Source organism: Diadema setosum, chromosome 14, assembly GCF_964275005.1.
Source record: "Diadema setosum chromosome 14, eeDiaSeto1, whole genome shotgun sequence".
Taxonomy (NCBI): Eukaryota; Metazoa; Echinodermata; class Echinoidea; order Diadematoida; family Diadematidae; genus Diadema; species Diadema setosum.
Genome location: NC_092698.1, coordinates 37,455,476 through 37,471,197, shown reverse-complemented (window position 1 = coordinate 37,471,197; position 15,722 = coordinate 37,455,476). Strand labels below are relative to the sequence as shown.

General features: G+C 38.3%; 1 protein-coding gene across 1 annotated transcript in view; it reads right to left on the bottom strand.

Annotated features, from left to right (window-relative positions):
* LOC140237563 (protein zwilch homolog) overlaps nucleotides 1–14,538 on the bottom strand; it is a 61,666-nt gene extending 47,128 nt beyond the window's left edge. Inside the window, exons 1-10 of the mRNA XM_072317497.1 lie at nucleotides 14,293–14,538; nucleotides 12,539–12,686; nucleotides 10,410–10,549; nucleotides 8,365–8,567; nucleotides 7,797–7,873; nucleotides 5,944–6,105; nucleotides 3,184–3,255; nucleotides 2,488–2,607; nucleotides 1,596–1,787; nucleotides 578–731 (exon numbers count right to left, since the gene is read on the bottom strand). Of these exons, the coding sequence (XP_072173598.1) occupies nucleotides 578–731; nucleotides 1,596–1,787; nucleotides 2,488–2,607; nucleotides 3,184–3,255; nucleotides 5,944–6,105; nucleotides 7,797–7,873; nucleotides 8,365–8,567; nucleotides 10,410–10,549; nucleotides 12,539–12,686; nucleotides 14,293–14,342 (1,318 nt within the window). The 5' untranslated portion in view covers nucleotides 14,343–14,538. The remainder of the gene's footprint in view (nucleotides 1–577; nucleotides 732–1,595; nucleotides 1,788–2,487; nucleotides 2,608–3,183; nucleotides 3,256–5,943; nucleotides 6,106–7,796; nucleotides 7,874–8,364; nucleotides 8,568–10,409; nucleotides 10,550–12,538; nucleotides 12,687–14,292) is intronic.
* Nucleotides 14,539–15,722: the final 1,184 nt, after the last annotated feature.

The window sequence follows — 15,722 nt, the reverse complement described above, 5'->3', positions numbered from 1 at the left end:
TATGGTGACATTTACTATCCTCATTTACCAAGAGAATGAGAGTAATAAATACCTCTCAAATTTACTGCACATCATTAAACTGTTCCAACAGATGTTTAGATATGAACACTTTGTGCACTACGTTCACTAACACAACTCGGTCTACAGCTTGCCAGCTTTACACATTTTTGCTCAAATGCACAACCACACACACACCGATCAATAAATTGCTATATGCTGCAGTGTATTGGAAGCGTTATAGCCATAGCTTTGTCATCAAATCTGCATCACAGCAAAGTGCTAGTGACAAAGTAAAACAAAGCGATCGTAATGAAAGGTGAATCCCACACTTAATTAGAATTGCTCTGTTTTAATAATAATAATAATAATAATAATACATTACATTTGTAATGCGCTTAATACAATGTTTCTCAGCCATTTCAAAACCAATTTTCATCAAATAAATGTTGAATTCCTCATGGAATTACATTCTATTTCATATTTCATAAGAGGTCTCTCATTATCTCATCAAAAAATTTTAGAAACCTAAAATTAGGTCTAAACCAAAACTATACGATCCCTTTAACAGTCTGCATACCGATGAAGAAATGTGTGTAGTCTCTCTGGAGCTTGTCAATACCAATCTCCACCAAGAGGACCATTGGAAACTGGTGCAGGTCCAGGACATGTGAGGGGTCCTTGTACAGAAGACGGATCTGTTCTGCCAGAGATGTCTTGTTGTTGCCATGGATCTGTGAATAAAAGTCATATCATCATGTTGATTCTCTGCTCATCTACTTTGGCACTCATTCACAGAAAAGGAAAATATTTTCTTGAATTCGTTTTCCTGAAGATAGATATTTACAGTCAAAGGGCGCGTTCGAGCGCTCTCCTAAAGTGAACTGTACCGTACCGTACCGCGCCAGGGGAGCGTTCGAACGCTCCTAAAGTGTACCGTACCGTACTGTACCGAGCCAAAAGTGGATCACTTCCCGATGTGCTCCAAAAGCGTACCAAAGCGTACCAAAAGTTCGTTGTAAAGCATGCGCGTATCATGCGCATACGTCACAATGCAGAAACATCATTCTCTTTGTTCGGGACAGCTGTAAGTAGGTCAAGCGCAAGGTGAATGACCTTCTCGCTATAAACAAGCGTGACCTTTCTAAAAATAACTCGAGAGGTACGCTTTCTCCACAGAGCTTTCGAACGCTCCCAAACTGGCACAGTACGGTACGGTACGCTTTAGTTCAGTTCGCTTTGGTTCGCTTTAGAGCGCTCGAACGCACCCATAGTTGCAGATAGTGATTTCAACAACACAGAGATGTGAAGTAATGTACAGTTGAGCACAGTTTAATGTTTTTGCTTGGCAATTTTATCAGCACAGAGTTCTGCAAGATTATCCCTCTGTATATCCCACAAAACATCCTACACAAAAAGGGAAATATTATTTTCAACACACACTTTCCTACACTCCTCACCTGGAGATATCACTCTTCAAAATCATACCAAGTTTCTTGAAAATGCAAGCTGACAATTCTAAAAAAAAGAAGAATGAAAAGAACGATCTTGGCCAAGAAAGCTGAAACATGGAAGGGACTTTTTCGTTCCTGTCCTACCATGGGTTGTATCAGTCCCTTGTTCAGCTCACTAATGACGAGGGCGAAGGCAGTCTTGATGTCGTCATAACAGGTGGCATTGTCCCGCAGGATGATCCAGATCTTCTCAGTGAAGTCCAGGTCACTCCTATCGAAGGCTGATCTCCAGCAGAGCTTGTTTTCTCCGTCTTCTGACTCATCTCCAAGCTTCCTCTAAACCAAGCATACAAGACAGAAGTGACACGGTCATTACATGGGAGAACCAACCTTCCATACAGTCTTTGTATAATGTGGATGGTGGGTCACTCATTGCATTTGATGCATACAAAGTGCACTTAAAATTTTATGTACTATGCTGCTGATGACATTGATTTATTCTTATTTCTACTTCTTGTATCTCTCCCTATAGATTCATGAATACATTTGATTGCATTTTACCAGAAACATCATGTCAACAAGAAATTCCATGCTACAGCATCCATGTTTAAAATGTTCCTTTTTATTCTCATCTTACCACTTTAGAATGATACTTGTGACGTATTTCCTTTCATGCAACAGGAGAGATTCTCTAACAATACATAACTTTCTTCTTCTTCTTCTTCTTCTTTTTTTTTTTGGTGGGGGGGGGTTTACATTCAGTCATATTTCAGTCATTATGGATCTATCTGGCTAACACAATTTAGGATTATCTACATTACAGCAAATCCTGCTGTACAAAGATTCATTGGATATCATCTCTACCACAAGAATTTTTTTTTTTTTTTTCAGGACATGAAAATAGAATGAAGTGAGAGAATACATACCTAAAAAGACAGACTCTTGGCCATTTTAAAAATCTCTTAGTTAGCATGATGCTGCCACATAATATCAAAGAGCTAAACGAAACAATGTAGAGATGGGGAGTTGTTTTTACCCTGTACTGTGGCCCCTCCCTGATGTCTGCTAGCAAGTCATTGATGAGATCCTCGATGGAGACCTTCCGCTCCTTGGTCGGCCAGCTGACTTCTCTGGTTGTCAAGCTCCTTGTAAACATCTACAATCATGCCACAGAGACAGAGACAGAGAAAATTAGATAGTTAGAGGGAGAAGGAAAGATATAGATCCTTTACTATTTCATACAAAGAGACAATTATACACAATTCATAGAACTGGTTCCCACTGAAGACCAGCACCACTACATATACTGCAGGTGAATATGGGTTGACAAGCCATCTTGTTTGGTCCAAATGGAAAATGTAAACAACAAACAACAGGTGCAATGTACACGTTAAGTGAAATTCTAGATGTTTCATTATCTTGTCCATACTTAGAACCCAGAGAATGTACTTACTTGATTCACTTCATTTTTTTTTTTTTATGTATCATCTGTCTTTAATACTACTAATATCCCAAATAAATATTGCATGGAAATTTGTGATAATGTACACTGTCATATTCAGGACAGATGCAATCATATAGGCAATGTTAAAAGTACTTGCTATCCTTATCACATGTTGCTAAAACATAATAAAACCTGATACCTCTTGAATTTTTAGAGTTGGTTGATATGCCAGAAATCTTTATTTGATTACATGTGTGCATGAAAGTAAATGCAAAGCACAAAACTTACCACAAGCATACATAACTCCTGATGGACAGCGAGTGGAGTGGTGCTTATATCACCTGGCACTGCACGAATAAGCTGAAGAGAGTTACAGAATGTGGCACAACTTGATGTTGTATCAGTAGCACAGACATATCTACAGTCTTGCATGGAACACATGTCAGTGGTCATTGGTGTTAGCATAATACATCAAGTGAATGCAATGCCGATTTCCTTTCCCTTCCTCTGAATTTAAGTGAATTGACAAACAGTACTAAAGACATTCTACTTGTTAATATTTCTTAACATGACTTTGAATACAGATGAGACAAAGTAAACTGTCATTGACCCATCATGAGCATTGGCAACTCTCCTGAGGGAAAGAAGAACAACTCTAAAAGGCTTAATGCCAGAATCTTTTTAAACAGATTACTGGCATCAGCACTTAAGTTCTGTCTTTGCTTCAAGCATTGGTTCTAATGATCATGTAATAAATATGTATAACTAATATAATAAACATTTATATATTTAAGTATATCAAGACAGTTATAAACTTATGTTACAAAATTCTGTAGCATTAACCTGTCAAGGAAATAGTAATACAATAAAAAACTAGAAATGTCGCTACGGCGACTGATGCCTCCGCCATAATGCATGATTCTCCCAATAGGTGTATAGTACAATGTCTTGACAATGTGTGATGACAGTTTCACATAACTGGCAAAATATCGAAATAACAGGTTTGTCAGAAATATCGTGAATGTTCACTTTCCACGAACTGGGTTTGCTATAACTGTCTATTAAAGAGTGCAGGTACACATATTTGGGGAATTGAAAATTTTTACAGTTCGACCTCGATTATCCGGCCATGTCGGGACCGGCGCTCATCCGGATAAGCGAATTGGCCGGATATGGGAGACGCAATGTTAATGTATATAGCTGCCGTCCAAGCTGCCGTCCCAGTGCACTGGCAGCTAGGCAGGTAGCGTACCCCGCAACGGTGGTGTAATCTATGCTAGCGTGCGCAAAATTGTAGTCCCTTCTTCACAAAAATAAAGTATATCTTTATGTGAAAATCATACATGTTTTACCTCATTAGATATTGAGAAACCTATCATGCACATCTTATGAAATTAGTGAAATAGATCCATGAAAGTCACTGTTTTTTCTCAATATTTTGGATGAAAACAAAAAAGTCCTTCAATGCGTGAACGCGTCCGGATAATAGAGATTTCCGTATAAAAGGAGGCCGGATAATCGAGGTCGAACTGTACTTGACTTCTGACCGACCTTATTATAAGTTTATGCATTGAGTATAATTTTCAAGGTATGGAGAAAAAGTGTAATTACAGTACAAAATATTTCTTTTTCATTTAAACCTGACCTTTGACCCTTAACCTTTGACCTTTGACCTTGTGGCTGGAAATTTCCAAGAGAATCTCCATCAAGTAATACATGTACATATATTAAACACTTATAAAACTAATAATGCAATCATTGCATATATACTAGTATACATGTATGAGGGAAATACAATAGTAACATTTTGAGGAGTTGACCTTGACCTTTGAACCCCTGACTATTGACCCATGACCCCTAAATTCCCTAGATAATCCCTGCCAGTCAGTACATGCATATGTACCATGTTCCATGAAGATACATTGAACATTTGCGAGAAAAGTGATATTGCAACATTTTCACCTAACCTTTGACCTTTTGACCTTTGACCTTATGACATGAAACTCTCTCTGGAGAATCCTTACGCAGTAGTACATGTCTACACTAAGTTTCAAGAAAATAACTGCTGGCATTGCATAGATATGGGGGAAATAGCAACATTTTTAGCATTTGACCTTGACCTTTTGACCTTTGACCTCTTGTCAATGTCACTAGAATCTACTCAACTAATTGTCCCATCATACATCATCCTTGGACCAAGTTTGGTGAAAGCTGCTTCATCCAGTTTTGAGTTATCACATAAACAGATAAATTTTAGGATTTGACCTTGATCTTTGACCTTTGACCTCTGTCCGATTTCACTGAAAAACTAATCAAGTAATTGTCCCATCATACATCATCCTCCAACAAAGTTTGGTGAAATTTGCTCCATACAGTCTTGAGTTATCGCGTAAACGGATACAATTTCATGATTTGACCTTGACCTTTGACCTTTAGCCGATTTCACCCAAAATCTTATCAAATCGTTGCCCTATCATACTTCATACTTGGACCAAGTTTGGTAAAATTCCAGTAAATATTACTTAAGTTATCGCGTAAACGAAAGCGGACGGACGTACGGACGTACGTATGGACGTACGGACGTACGTACGGACGTACATACGGACGGACGGACAACCAGAAAACATAATGCCTCTGGCACCACTTCGTGGCGGAGGCATAAAAATATATATCACTTTCCTATTACACTTTCCTGGTAGTAACTGAATAGTCTAAGAAAATTTCACAATCAAGACACATGCTATTATATGTTACCTGCTCAACTCTTATTTCAGTTTTTCAAGCAAATGGGTATATGAGATTGCAGCAAACTGTTTTAATGTACAACTAATATTTTTATAAGTAACACATGGATAAATCAAGGCTGTACACTAACCCCTTTTTTTTTTCTACGGTCTGATCTGTCTGTCGGCCCAATAGGTACCCATTTTTCCCATTTTTTACTGGTCTGTTCCTGAAAAAGTTACTGGTCCAACAGTGATTTTTACTGGTCGGGGACTGTCAGACCATTGCCTGTGTGCAGTGTTGGATAAATCACTTACTACTCACCACTTTACATGAGGCATCTATGGGACTCTGTATAGTCTTCTTGACGTTACTCCAGGTGCATTCAACCGCGGCGAAGGATGATGCGTGAGTCTCACTCAGTGAGGTGTCTGCACACACTGGACAGATGACTTCATACTGGGCAAAAGCTTGGGTTATCATGTTCTGTGGGTGAAAAGTGTACCATATTTACATCACCAAAACCATTGCCATCATCTTTGCAAAGCTCCTCAACACAGAGATCACAAATGAAGCCCTTATAATCAGTATCATTCTAACCATTTTTATGATGTAGATTTTAAAGCAGGTTCATCTGTATCTTTTATTCCAAAACTACAAGACAGAACATCAATTCTGAACAAGAAGGGTTTCAATGATGTACCATTCAGTGACTATAATGGATACTGTGCATGTCAATTGGAGCCTAATGCGGCTTTGACACCACCTCACTTAATATACATAGTGGCACATGTGGTAATGACTAATATGATTGCTCCATGAAAACATGTAAAAGTCCCATAACTTCTTTATTTCAAGTCCATTTACAATGTAACTTCTTCCATTCTACTTGTTTGATTTAACACTATTGACATCAAGTTCAACATGGTGTGGCTTTGCACTATAATGTCCTTCTGTTTCTAAACTGACAAAATGTTACCTCTATGTCTCTAAGCAATCTAAGACCCCGTTTACAGTGCGAGGTTTGAGGTTTGAGGTATCTTAATGAAACTTGGCATGTATATGGATGAGTGGGTGAAGTTGTGCCTATTACCTTTTAGGTGCACATGCTCAAGGTCAAAGGTCAAATGCTCAAAATTTCACTATTTCCCCCATATCCATGCAAGGCCTGAAGGTATTTTCTTGAAACTTAGTGTATATATGAACTACTAAATAAAGATTCTCCAGAGAGTTTTGGGTCATGAGGTCAAAGGTCAAAGGTCAAGTTAAAATGTTGAAATTTCATGTTTTTCTCCACATCTTGCAAATGGTTCAAGGTATCTTCATGGAACTTAGTATATGCATGTACCAACAGGCGGTGATTATCTAGGAAAGTTGGGGGTCAAGGATCAAAGGTCAGGGGGTCAAATGTCAAGGTCAACTCCTCTTAATGTCACTACTTCCCTCATATTTATGCAGTGCCTGAAGGATTTTTCTTGAAACTTGATATATGCATGCATTACCCAATATATATTCTGTGGGAAGTTTCTTGCCGAAAGGTCAAAGTTCAAGTGAAAGTTCTTAATTGTACTTCTTCCTCCATATCTCGAAAGTAACTCAAGGTATCATCATGAAACTTACATATTTATGCATGCTCTACCTAACAGTGATTCTCTTTGGAACTTTGAGGTCAAAGGTCAAAGGCCAGGTTTAGATAATAATATGTTACCATTTAATACTGAAATTACACTTTTTCTCCATACCTTGAAAATTACTCAATGCATAAACTTATAAAAGGGTCAAAAGTCATGTAAAAATCCTCAATTCCCAAAATACCTGCACTCTGACATTTTAATCATTCATCCAATTGAACCTAGTTCAGGGAAAGTGAACATCAGCACATTTGTGGCAAACCTGTCATTTTGATATTTTGCCAATTATGTGAAACTGTCATCACACATTGTCAAGACAGGAGAACCATGCATTATGGCGGAGGCATACCAGTCGAATTAGCGACATTTCTAGTTTTTTATTAAACCTGACAAATCATCACATCATCCCTCCAGCACCTTCAAATGTGGGGCATAACAAAAGTTAATCAAAACATTCTCTCTACAGATATTGCTTCGCCTTTTGTCACTGGTCTGTGCAATGAAATATGCAGTATATGCTGCATCAAGAATGATAACATACTGTACCTTCGATGAGGCATCACCATGTCCACGAAGGAGAATTTCCTGGAGACTTGGAATATCTGACTTGCTCTGAATGGGACCTGTTCTCCGTCAAATAAGCAAATGAGATTATACTGGGTTGTTATGATTAAAAAGCAACCCTGCCATATTAAAAGCACAAGTCATCTGTCGAGAATGACAAGGGCGTTAAGTCGTCTTGAAAACTATGGGTTTAGTGGCAACTCAACGCCCTTATTATTCTCAACCGATGAAGTCAATAGTACAAAAGCCAGTCTCCTCTTTTTTTTTTTTTCTGTTGTTTGAAATTGGCAACTATCTGCATTTATTTTACCTTGTCATCTTCAATGTTTACCTTTTTTATGAAACAAAATGATATTAAGTTTCCTTAAAATGTAGCTACATGTTTCAGCACGCACACATCAAAGAATTTATACTAGATGTCAGTCCTTCTACAAGCAAGTTTGCAAATCATCTTCCAAATTGCACATGACTTTACTCTAGCAATGTTGAGCCAAAACTCTGAATGACTCTGACTGAGAAGAGAGTTTGAATCACACTTTTGGATCCATACCTTCACTGGTCACTGTCGTAACAACCAGCTGCCACTCATCTTGGCTTGACCCCTGGACGACCTCACAGCCAAGCAGCGCAGTCCTCTCTGGATCCCTACTGTCACACTGGATCCAAATTGGCAACAGGGGTGTCCTCTGGGCTCCCCCATTGTTCTCACGCATGCTTGGACTGTGAATCAGGGTGTACATAGACAGGATGTCTCTGTGGAGGTGGGTGACAGGAAATGATTTATTGACAAATTTGCAGCAGAATCTGTATGACAGAGCACACTGAGTGAAACAGGCGCGGCGCTAGGGTGCAATTAACTCGCCAAAAGCTTATGACCTCGAAGCCTCAGTTGCAAAAAGTAGACAGCTTGTGTGCGTAAAACCGCTGGGGAAGTGTTGCAGGACAATCGCAATATCTCACCTCAAAGCCATCAAATGATTAAATCTATACAGCAAACTGAAGAAGAAACTATTCTCTAACTCGTAATGTTAGTTATTTGGGGTTTTATTGAGGATAAACGTGTGAAAATAATGTCGAAACTTAGCTTCCAAAACAGAAAATTTGGTCTCAAAACAAGTGTTATTTTCTCACATTTTCCTTCATTGCACAAAAATGAAACTTCGGTATATGACTTATGGTAGTATATCCATGCTGCTCTCCAAATATCTTTTCTGTATCATTTGGCGCACAGCTATGTCTGGAAAAAATCGAGATCACTGTCACTTGTGACCCACGTAAAATCCATGGCGTAAGGAATACGCAGTCCGATGTATTGGTTTTTGTGCTGCTTGAAACAGTTGAAGCACAAAGCAGGGTTCTTCTCTTGCCCACTCACCACCCTGCTGACCGAAAATCGACCTCTGTCGCATTGCGCCGAGCCTGACACCGCTGATTGGCTAAGCGTGCACTCACCAGTAGAAAACGCATGCGCAGGAGGATGATCTAGTTGTGCATGTCCAGTATCTTCTCTTAAAGTTGGTTGTCTTTTTGCTCTTATTTTTACCTAACTATTAATTGCACAAACACGAGACTTCGCAGGTAGTGAGTCTGGTGTATACAGACTAGTAATATGTTGATCAAATGCATATTCATGCAGGCGCAGACTTGTGTCGGGAAAAAATCGTAACCCTTTCCCACAGTCGACTCAAGCAGAAAAATACACATATCTCGAAAGATACATCAGTGTTTTCGCCCAAAAATCATATGAAGGATGATATATTCATATTTGATATATGTGTGAAGTTTCAAGGGATTTGGTGGTAAAATAAGGGAGATACGAGGAGGTGAACTTTCGAGATTTTTTGTCCTTCCCTCCGCACAGCGCTTCGATGACCGTTAAGAATTCAAAAGCTTTGGCCTCTTATCAGTGAGTTAATTGCACCGTAGCACCGGGGCTGGAAAGGCATTCCATAATGTCTGATACAGCATCAGTCATAATGCCAGCATCAGTCAACGCTGATTTCATAACCATCAATAAAGCTGATTAATTTTCATGAAAGATAACAAACAATCTACACGAGAATTCTGTAATCCAAAGATAAGAGCCCCGTTAACATTAATCAGTTAAACAGCAAGAGTTCATCTGATATTATTTTCTCTTAAAGTCTCTTGTAAATACTACAGTCTAAACACCAAGGGAAAAGAAATTTTGGATACCTGTGTCTGCTAGTTAATATCTACTTTTGATAATGGTCATAAAGGGTCTGCTGAATACATGAAATCATATGGATGCAAATGCCAGACAAAATTGCTTCTTCATGACTATTTCTTTGGAAATTTCATTTTATGTCATTTTCACTTTAGATCAGCACTAGGTTTCAATACAAACTTTGTGTTAAAAATACATGATATCAAATATATTAAAGGCGGAATCATTCATTAATGTTGATCTAGTAAAAAAAAAAAAAAAAAAATATCATGACAAATATAAATAATATTACTAGCACTGATGGCTATAATGTTTGTATTTCATCCCCAAAAAAGAAAAGTTCTGCACATCTGACACATTACTGCAAAATACTTAGTATTCATAATTTTGTTTACAATGTGAAATACCTTGCATCCTCAACAGCAAGCAGACTTGTGTCCTGAAGTTGACTGTCAAATCCACTGATGTCCTCTCTCTCTGGAATGATGTCTAGCTCTGAATCTCTCGATGTGTCCCCATTGTTGTATGATGAATCACATTTGCCAACCTTAAAGGCATAATTTACCATTTGCAGATGAAATAGAAATCTTGCATTAGTGCTTCAAAATAGTTTTAAAATGTGAGTTAGGGATAGAAACGACGAATATAAAAATTAGAATTAGTATAATCAATATTAAGTATCATTAAATATACAAAATGTGAACAATGGTTGTAATAAAAATGTTCCCAGACTAAACCGTCTACAGTTACGGTTTACTGAGAAAAACAGTGATATCTCCTTATATTTTAGGTTTTATTGCAAAAGTATGGTAGGATGTTTTGTGATACAACTGACCTACACATATGAATCAAATGTGATATTTTGACATTTTTTTAAGTCACTGCTCCCAATGGTAAACTGGACCTATAAAAGGCAAGAGAAGCACAGCAAGAAGACATGATGTGTACATTGCTGCCTTTGGAAGTTAGCACATACTGTAACTTGGGTCACTGTGCTTTGGGCATGTCCTTTACTCATGGTCAAGTTAAATAATTTCACATTAGTTATGAACATTTTAACTCCTTTCTGTTTACCTCAAGTTTGTTCTTATTTCATGAGCTAATTGATATTTTCCTCCAAAAAAGAACTGGGTAAATTCTACAGTATTGTGTTCTGCTACCTCACAGCTAGTAAAAAGGCAAAAAAAAAAAAGTAAAAAGAGGAATATGATCTCTAATAATTTTGGTTGTTAACATACCACATATCAATCTGTCAGTTCGCCACTGGATGAAAATCTATGACTTCTAGTCAATTATGAATTTGCTATGAAAAAAAAAAAGATATATGTTCATCTCTAACATGTATTCTAAAGCTGGATAGACTCTCTTTCCACCAAAAACATCAGTTGACGCCTACCATTTCACTTTCAAACACTTTCCTTTGGATTGTGGATTGCTTGAAATGAGTTATCAGTATACTGTACATACTTGGCATATTTGCATTGTTTTATAGTCAAGACTTTGGGAGTCAGTTGATATCTGAGATATCAATAGCTTGGAAAAATAATACCTCCTAAGATACACAAATGTGCTGCACAGTATCTCATCTTATGGGTAGGATATCACAAACTTTTCCCTTAAAAATGGATACCAGTAATACTTAATCATCATTCCATCCCTTTGGATCTTCATCATGAATTCAACCAACAGCAACATTGTCTTAGACAACCCCCTCCCCCACGCCCCAACCCTTTCCCCCATATTTTGTACTAGCAAATTTGTACATGGTGTCAAAAGATATGTGCCTCATGACACATACATGTATACTACCGGTAGTAATACAATGCCCACAAAAGTACACTTATTCAGAGAATTGTACAATATGAATCCTGGCATTCATATGCAAATGAGTCTCTAGATACATGTATGCCAGAACACTTGTCAAAATCTAAAACAAAAAGATCCAAAAATACTCTTAGACCCATGAGAATAAGGGGGAAAAAAAGCCACATTTCATGATGGGCATACCATATGCATATAATATAGAACAGATGTATGTCATGTACACTCTGCATCAGTATGCACAACAAGTGACATACTGTAAGAGTGGAAATTTTCGCGGTGTTGAAATTTTCGCGCATTTCGCGCAACCAGAAACTAGCGCGAAAATAAAAACACGCGAATATTTTTGCTTGCCATACGTTCCTGTGCATGATGTCTTGATTCCGCGGAATTAAAAACACGCGAAACTCTTCTGACCCGGCCTAGCGCGAAAAATTAGTCGCGCGAAAATATCCACTTTTACAGTATTCTACAATGTACATTGCATGTACAATTGTTGACCGAAAGATCGGTCTGTATTTAGTTATCGAGGATATGTTCCGCGGAGACTGCGTCTGGCTTCATGGATCCCCTCTGGAGGAGAGCGATAATGTCAAAAAAAATAAAAGACTCTTCCGGACACACAGATCTTTCTGTCTAGTACAATTGTACGCTTATGATAAATGGTACACACTGGACAAAATTGATACAAAACAGGAAAATACCCAATTTGTACCTGTCTTTCACTGTTTTGGACCAATATGATGCACTTCATTTGCTCTGCCGGTGGCAAGAGTTCAGCTATTCTTGTATCACACACACAAGTAGGTGTCAGTTTGTAGTTGCCAAATTCCTGGACATCAGTGTCAATGCTCTCCTTGAATCTGAGAAAGAAATTTATTAACATGAGCAAAGACTTGAACAGCTGACAATACTTCAAATGCTGAGTGATGTATTAATAGGTTGCTGGTGACATTGGGATACTTGTCACTGAATTTTTACAGCTACAAAGAAATTGTGGCTTCCTTGCATTTTGAGTTGGCTCACTTCTTTGTGTTAAATTACTTGTAGATGCGAATAAGCTACTTACCTCTGAAACATACTCTGCTTTACCTCGTATGTTTCAGACTGTTCCAAACTTACATTCGGGTAACTATACACAGCCCAGTTGCTGTGTAAATAGCTTCGCACAGCGTCTGGTCGGGCTAAACATTCGGGTAGATAATTACATGTATATTACTAACCGCACCAGCGACCCCAACCCGTACTACAGCGCCCCGCGCCGGGGTTAGTATATTAGATCTACCAGTAATCATATGGTAATATGGATTGGTCTCGAGGGGGTTGCAGCATTTATTGCCTGAAATTGTATTGTATTGTCCGGATTAAACACAAACAGAAGGCAATATAATTCTAGTGAGGGTAATTAAAATAATTGTGTCCCCTGTAAAAAAAAAAAAAAAAAAAAAAAGTATGCAGTCCAAATCACTATATCAACCACATCAGATATGAAGAGCAACCTAAATTATCAATGTAGGCCCCTACTTAAAAAAATAGGGTCTAAAAATACAACTAACATTACAGAGACTCCAAGCCAAAGTACCTTCTGATCTGGAGATTCTCCCGCCTGAAACCCCTAGCAAACGGGAGACTCAAAGTTGATGTGTGCAAAGCGCGAAATTCCCAGGGTTCTAGATGCTCCCTGGTGCTATCTAAGGCTTATTTTTTCAACATACGATAGAAATATGTAAGGAATCCTTTCCAACGGGAGACAAAGAGCCAGGGCGGGAGAAATTAAATCTCAAACGGAAGAACGGGAGATTTTGCAAAAATGGGTTTTCGGCGGGAGATCTCCCGTCGAAAACGGGAGAGTTGGAGTCTCTGACATTAGATCAAATAGATACCTAGACCTAGGCACGATAGTAAAGACAATCATTCACATTCTCTAACGTTAGATATCTTAAACTAAAAGGGATGGTACATACAGTATTGGTGGAGATGAGAATTGGGCTTTTAACTTTGTGCAAGATACCAAGAAAACACTTATACTATCTTACAGAGCATACCATTTTAAGAGGAATTCAAAGTTTATTTGATGAAAATCAGGTTTGGAATGACTGAAACATCCAAAAACAAAGTAAAACAAAGCAATCGTAATAAAGTGTGGGTCCCACACTTTATTACTATTAGACTCGCTCTTTTTTGGATATCTCAGCCATTTCAAAACCAATTTTCGTCAAATAAACATTGAATTCCTCATAGAATTACATGCTCTTTCATATTTCACAGGAGGTTTGTCATTATCTCACCAAAAAAAAAAAAAAATAAAAAATGAGAAACCTGAAATTACTAGGTCTCAACCAAAACTATAAGATACCCGGATAGTTCTTCGATCTTCTCTCACGGCTTTACCACCATTGGCATGACCAGTGTCAGTATGGAGATTGTTGGCTGTATAAATATTAAGAATGCATTCCCTTTTATACGTACCTTTGTAAAACTTCAAGAAGCTCCTCAATTTTCTGCTTCATTGCTTCCATCACTAAGATTTTTACCCCACGCCCACCGATCGCAAGTGAAGTGCCCTGTCCTTCCCGCGACACCGCTTCCTCGCTCGGAAATTGATTGTAGATCTACGTAAATTACTCGTTTAAATTACTCTTTATAATTCCTCCCACTTGAAAGGCGAAATAATACTGGATCAGACGTAGACCCTTGGGCCTTGATGACGTTGCTCATCAGTTCACAGCAGTTAGTGCAGGCTTGGTCTACTATTGTCGCAATGTCTATGTTGCCGGCATTTAGGTAGGCAGTGCGTGGTCGGTCAGTAACGGGCTGGTCTAGGGGCGCCGTCGCAGCGGCTCTCGCTGATTAGCACCACCGTCGCCAAAAAGCAAGAACCTAAATTTCGCGCGGGTGTAGATGCTCTCCGCTGTAACAATATATTTGTGTGCGTAGCTCAAGAAGCGAGTAGCGCAAGCGCTGAAATGATAACTTCCATTCATAGTGTACGATTACTGTGTATCGGTAGTTGTAGTACTCTGTACATGTACGATCTGCACAGTACAGAAAGAAGAAGAAAAGGAGGGGGTCCGGGGTTTACATTTGGATACTTGGATACTGGATCTTGAACTACATAATAATGCCTTGGATCATGACACTAGAGTTAATGTTTTTACACTAAAAGTGTAACTACCTCTTAATGAAACTGCTTATCTTGTCTTCCTTCTCTTTCCTCTCTCTTCTTTTCTTCATGCAGTCCTTTCCTCTTTTTTTTTCTTCATCTACATTTTGCTTCCTTCTTTTAATTCTCCTTTTTTGTTTTTCATTCTTTTCCTTTTCTCCTTCAACTTCTTCTTCCTTTTCAAGGATGCAGTATACGTACGTGTTTCTTGGATGCTATATTTTGACTAAAAACTACAATGTCAGGGGCGGGGATCCAGGAATTCTGTAAGGGGGGGGGGCGTAGCTAATATTTTTGATGCTACTTCCGGGTTTCATTTCATTTTTTTTCTTTTTATTTCTCTTGTTTTTAACGAAAAATAAAGGGGGCGTGCGCCGGTTGCGCCCCCTCTGAATCCGCCACAGGATGTAATGACTTCTGTATTTGATCAGTAAATCGTGATGGATGCTAAAATGCTATCAACGGTAACTGGCACGCCGTTTGTTATGGCCAACTACTAGTATGATCGAGGCCTGTACTGTAAAACTTATTGCATTAGATCACAATATCACTTAAAAGAGGAAATCCACTCCAAAAATAACTAGCCTATAAAAGCATAGGGAAAAGAATAAGATTCCATGCAAACTTGCAAAGATGACAAAAATCAGGTTTTACAAAAAAGAAACTATGACATTTTGAAATTTCACAATTCTTTAGAAATTTTTTTTAACCATACTTCCTATACAGTCCTCATGAA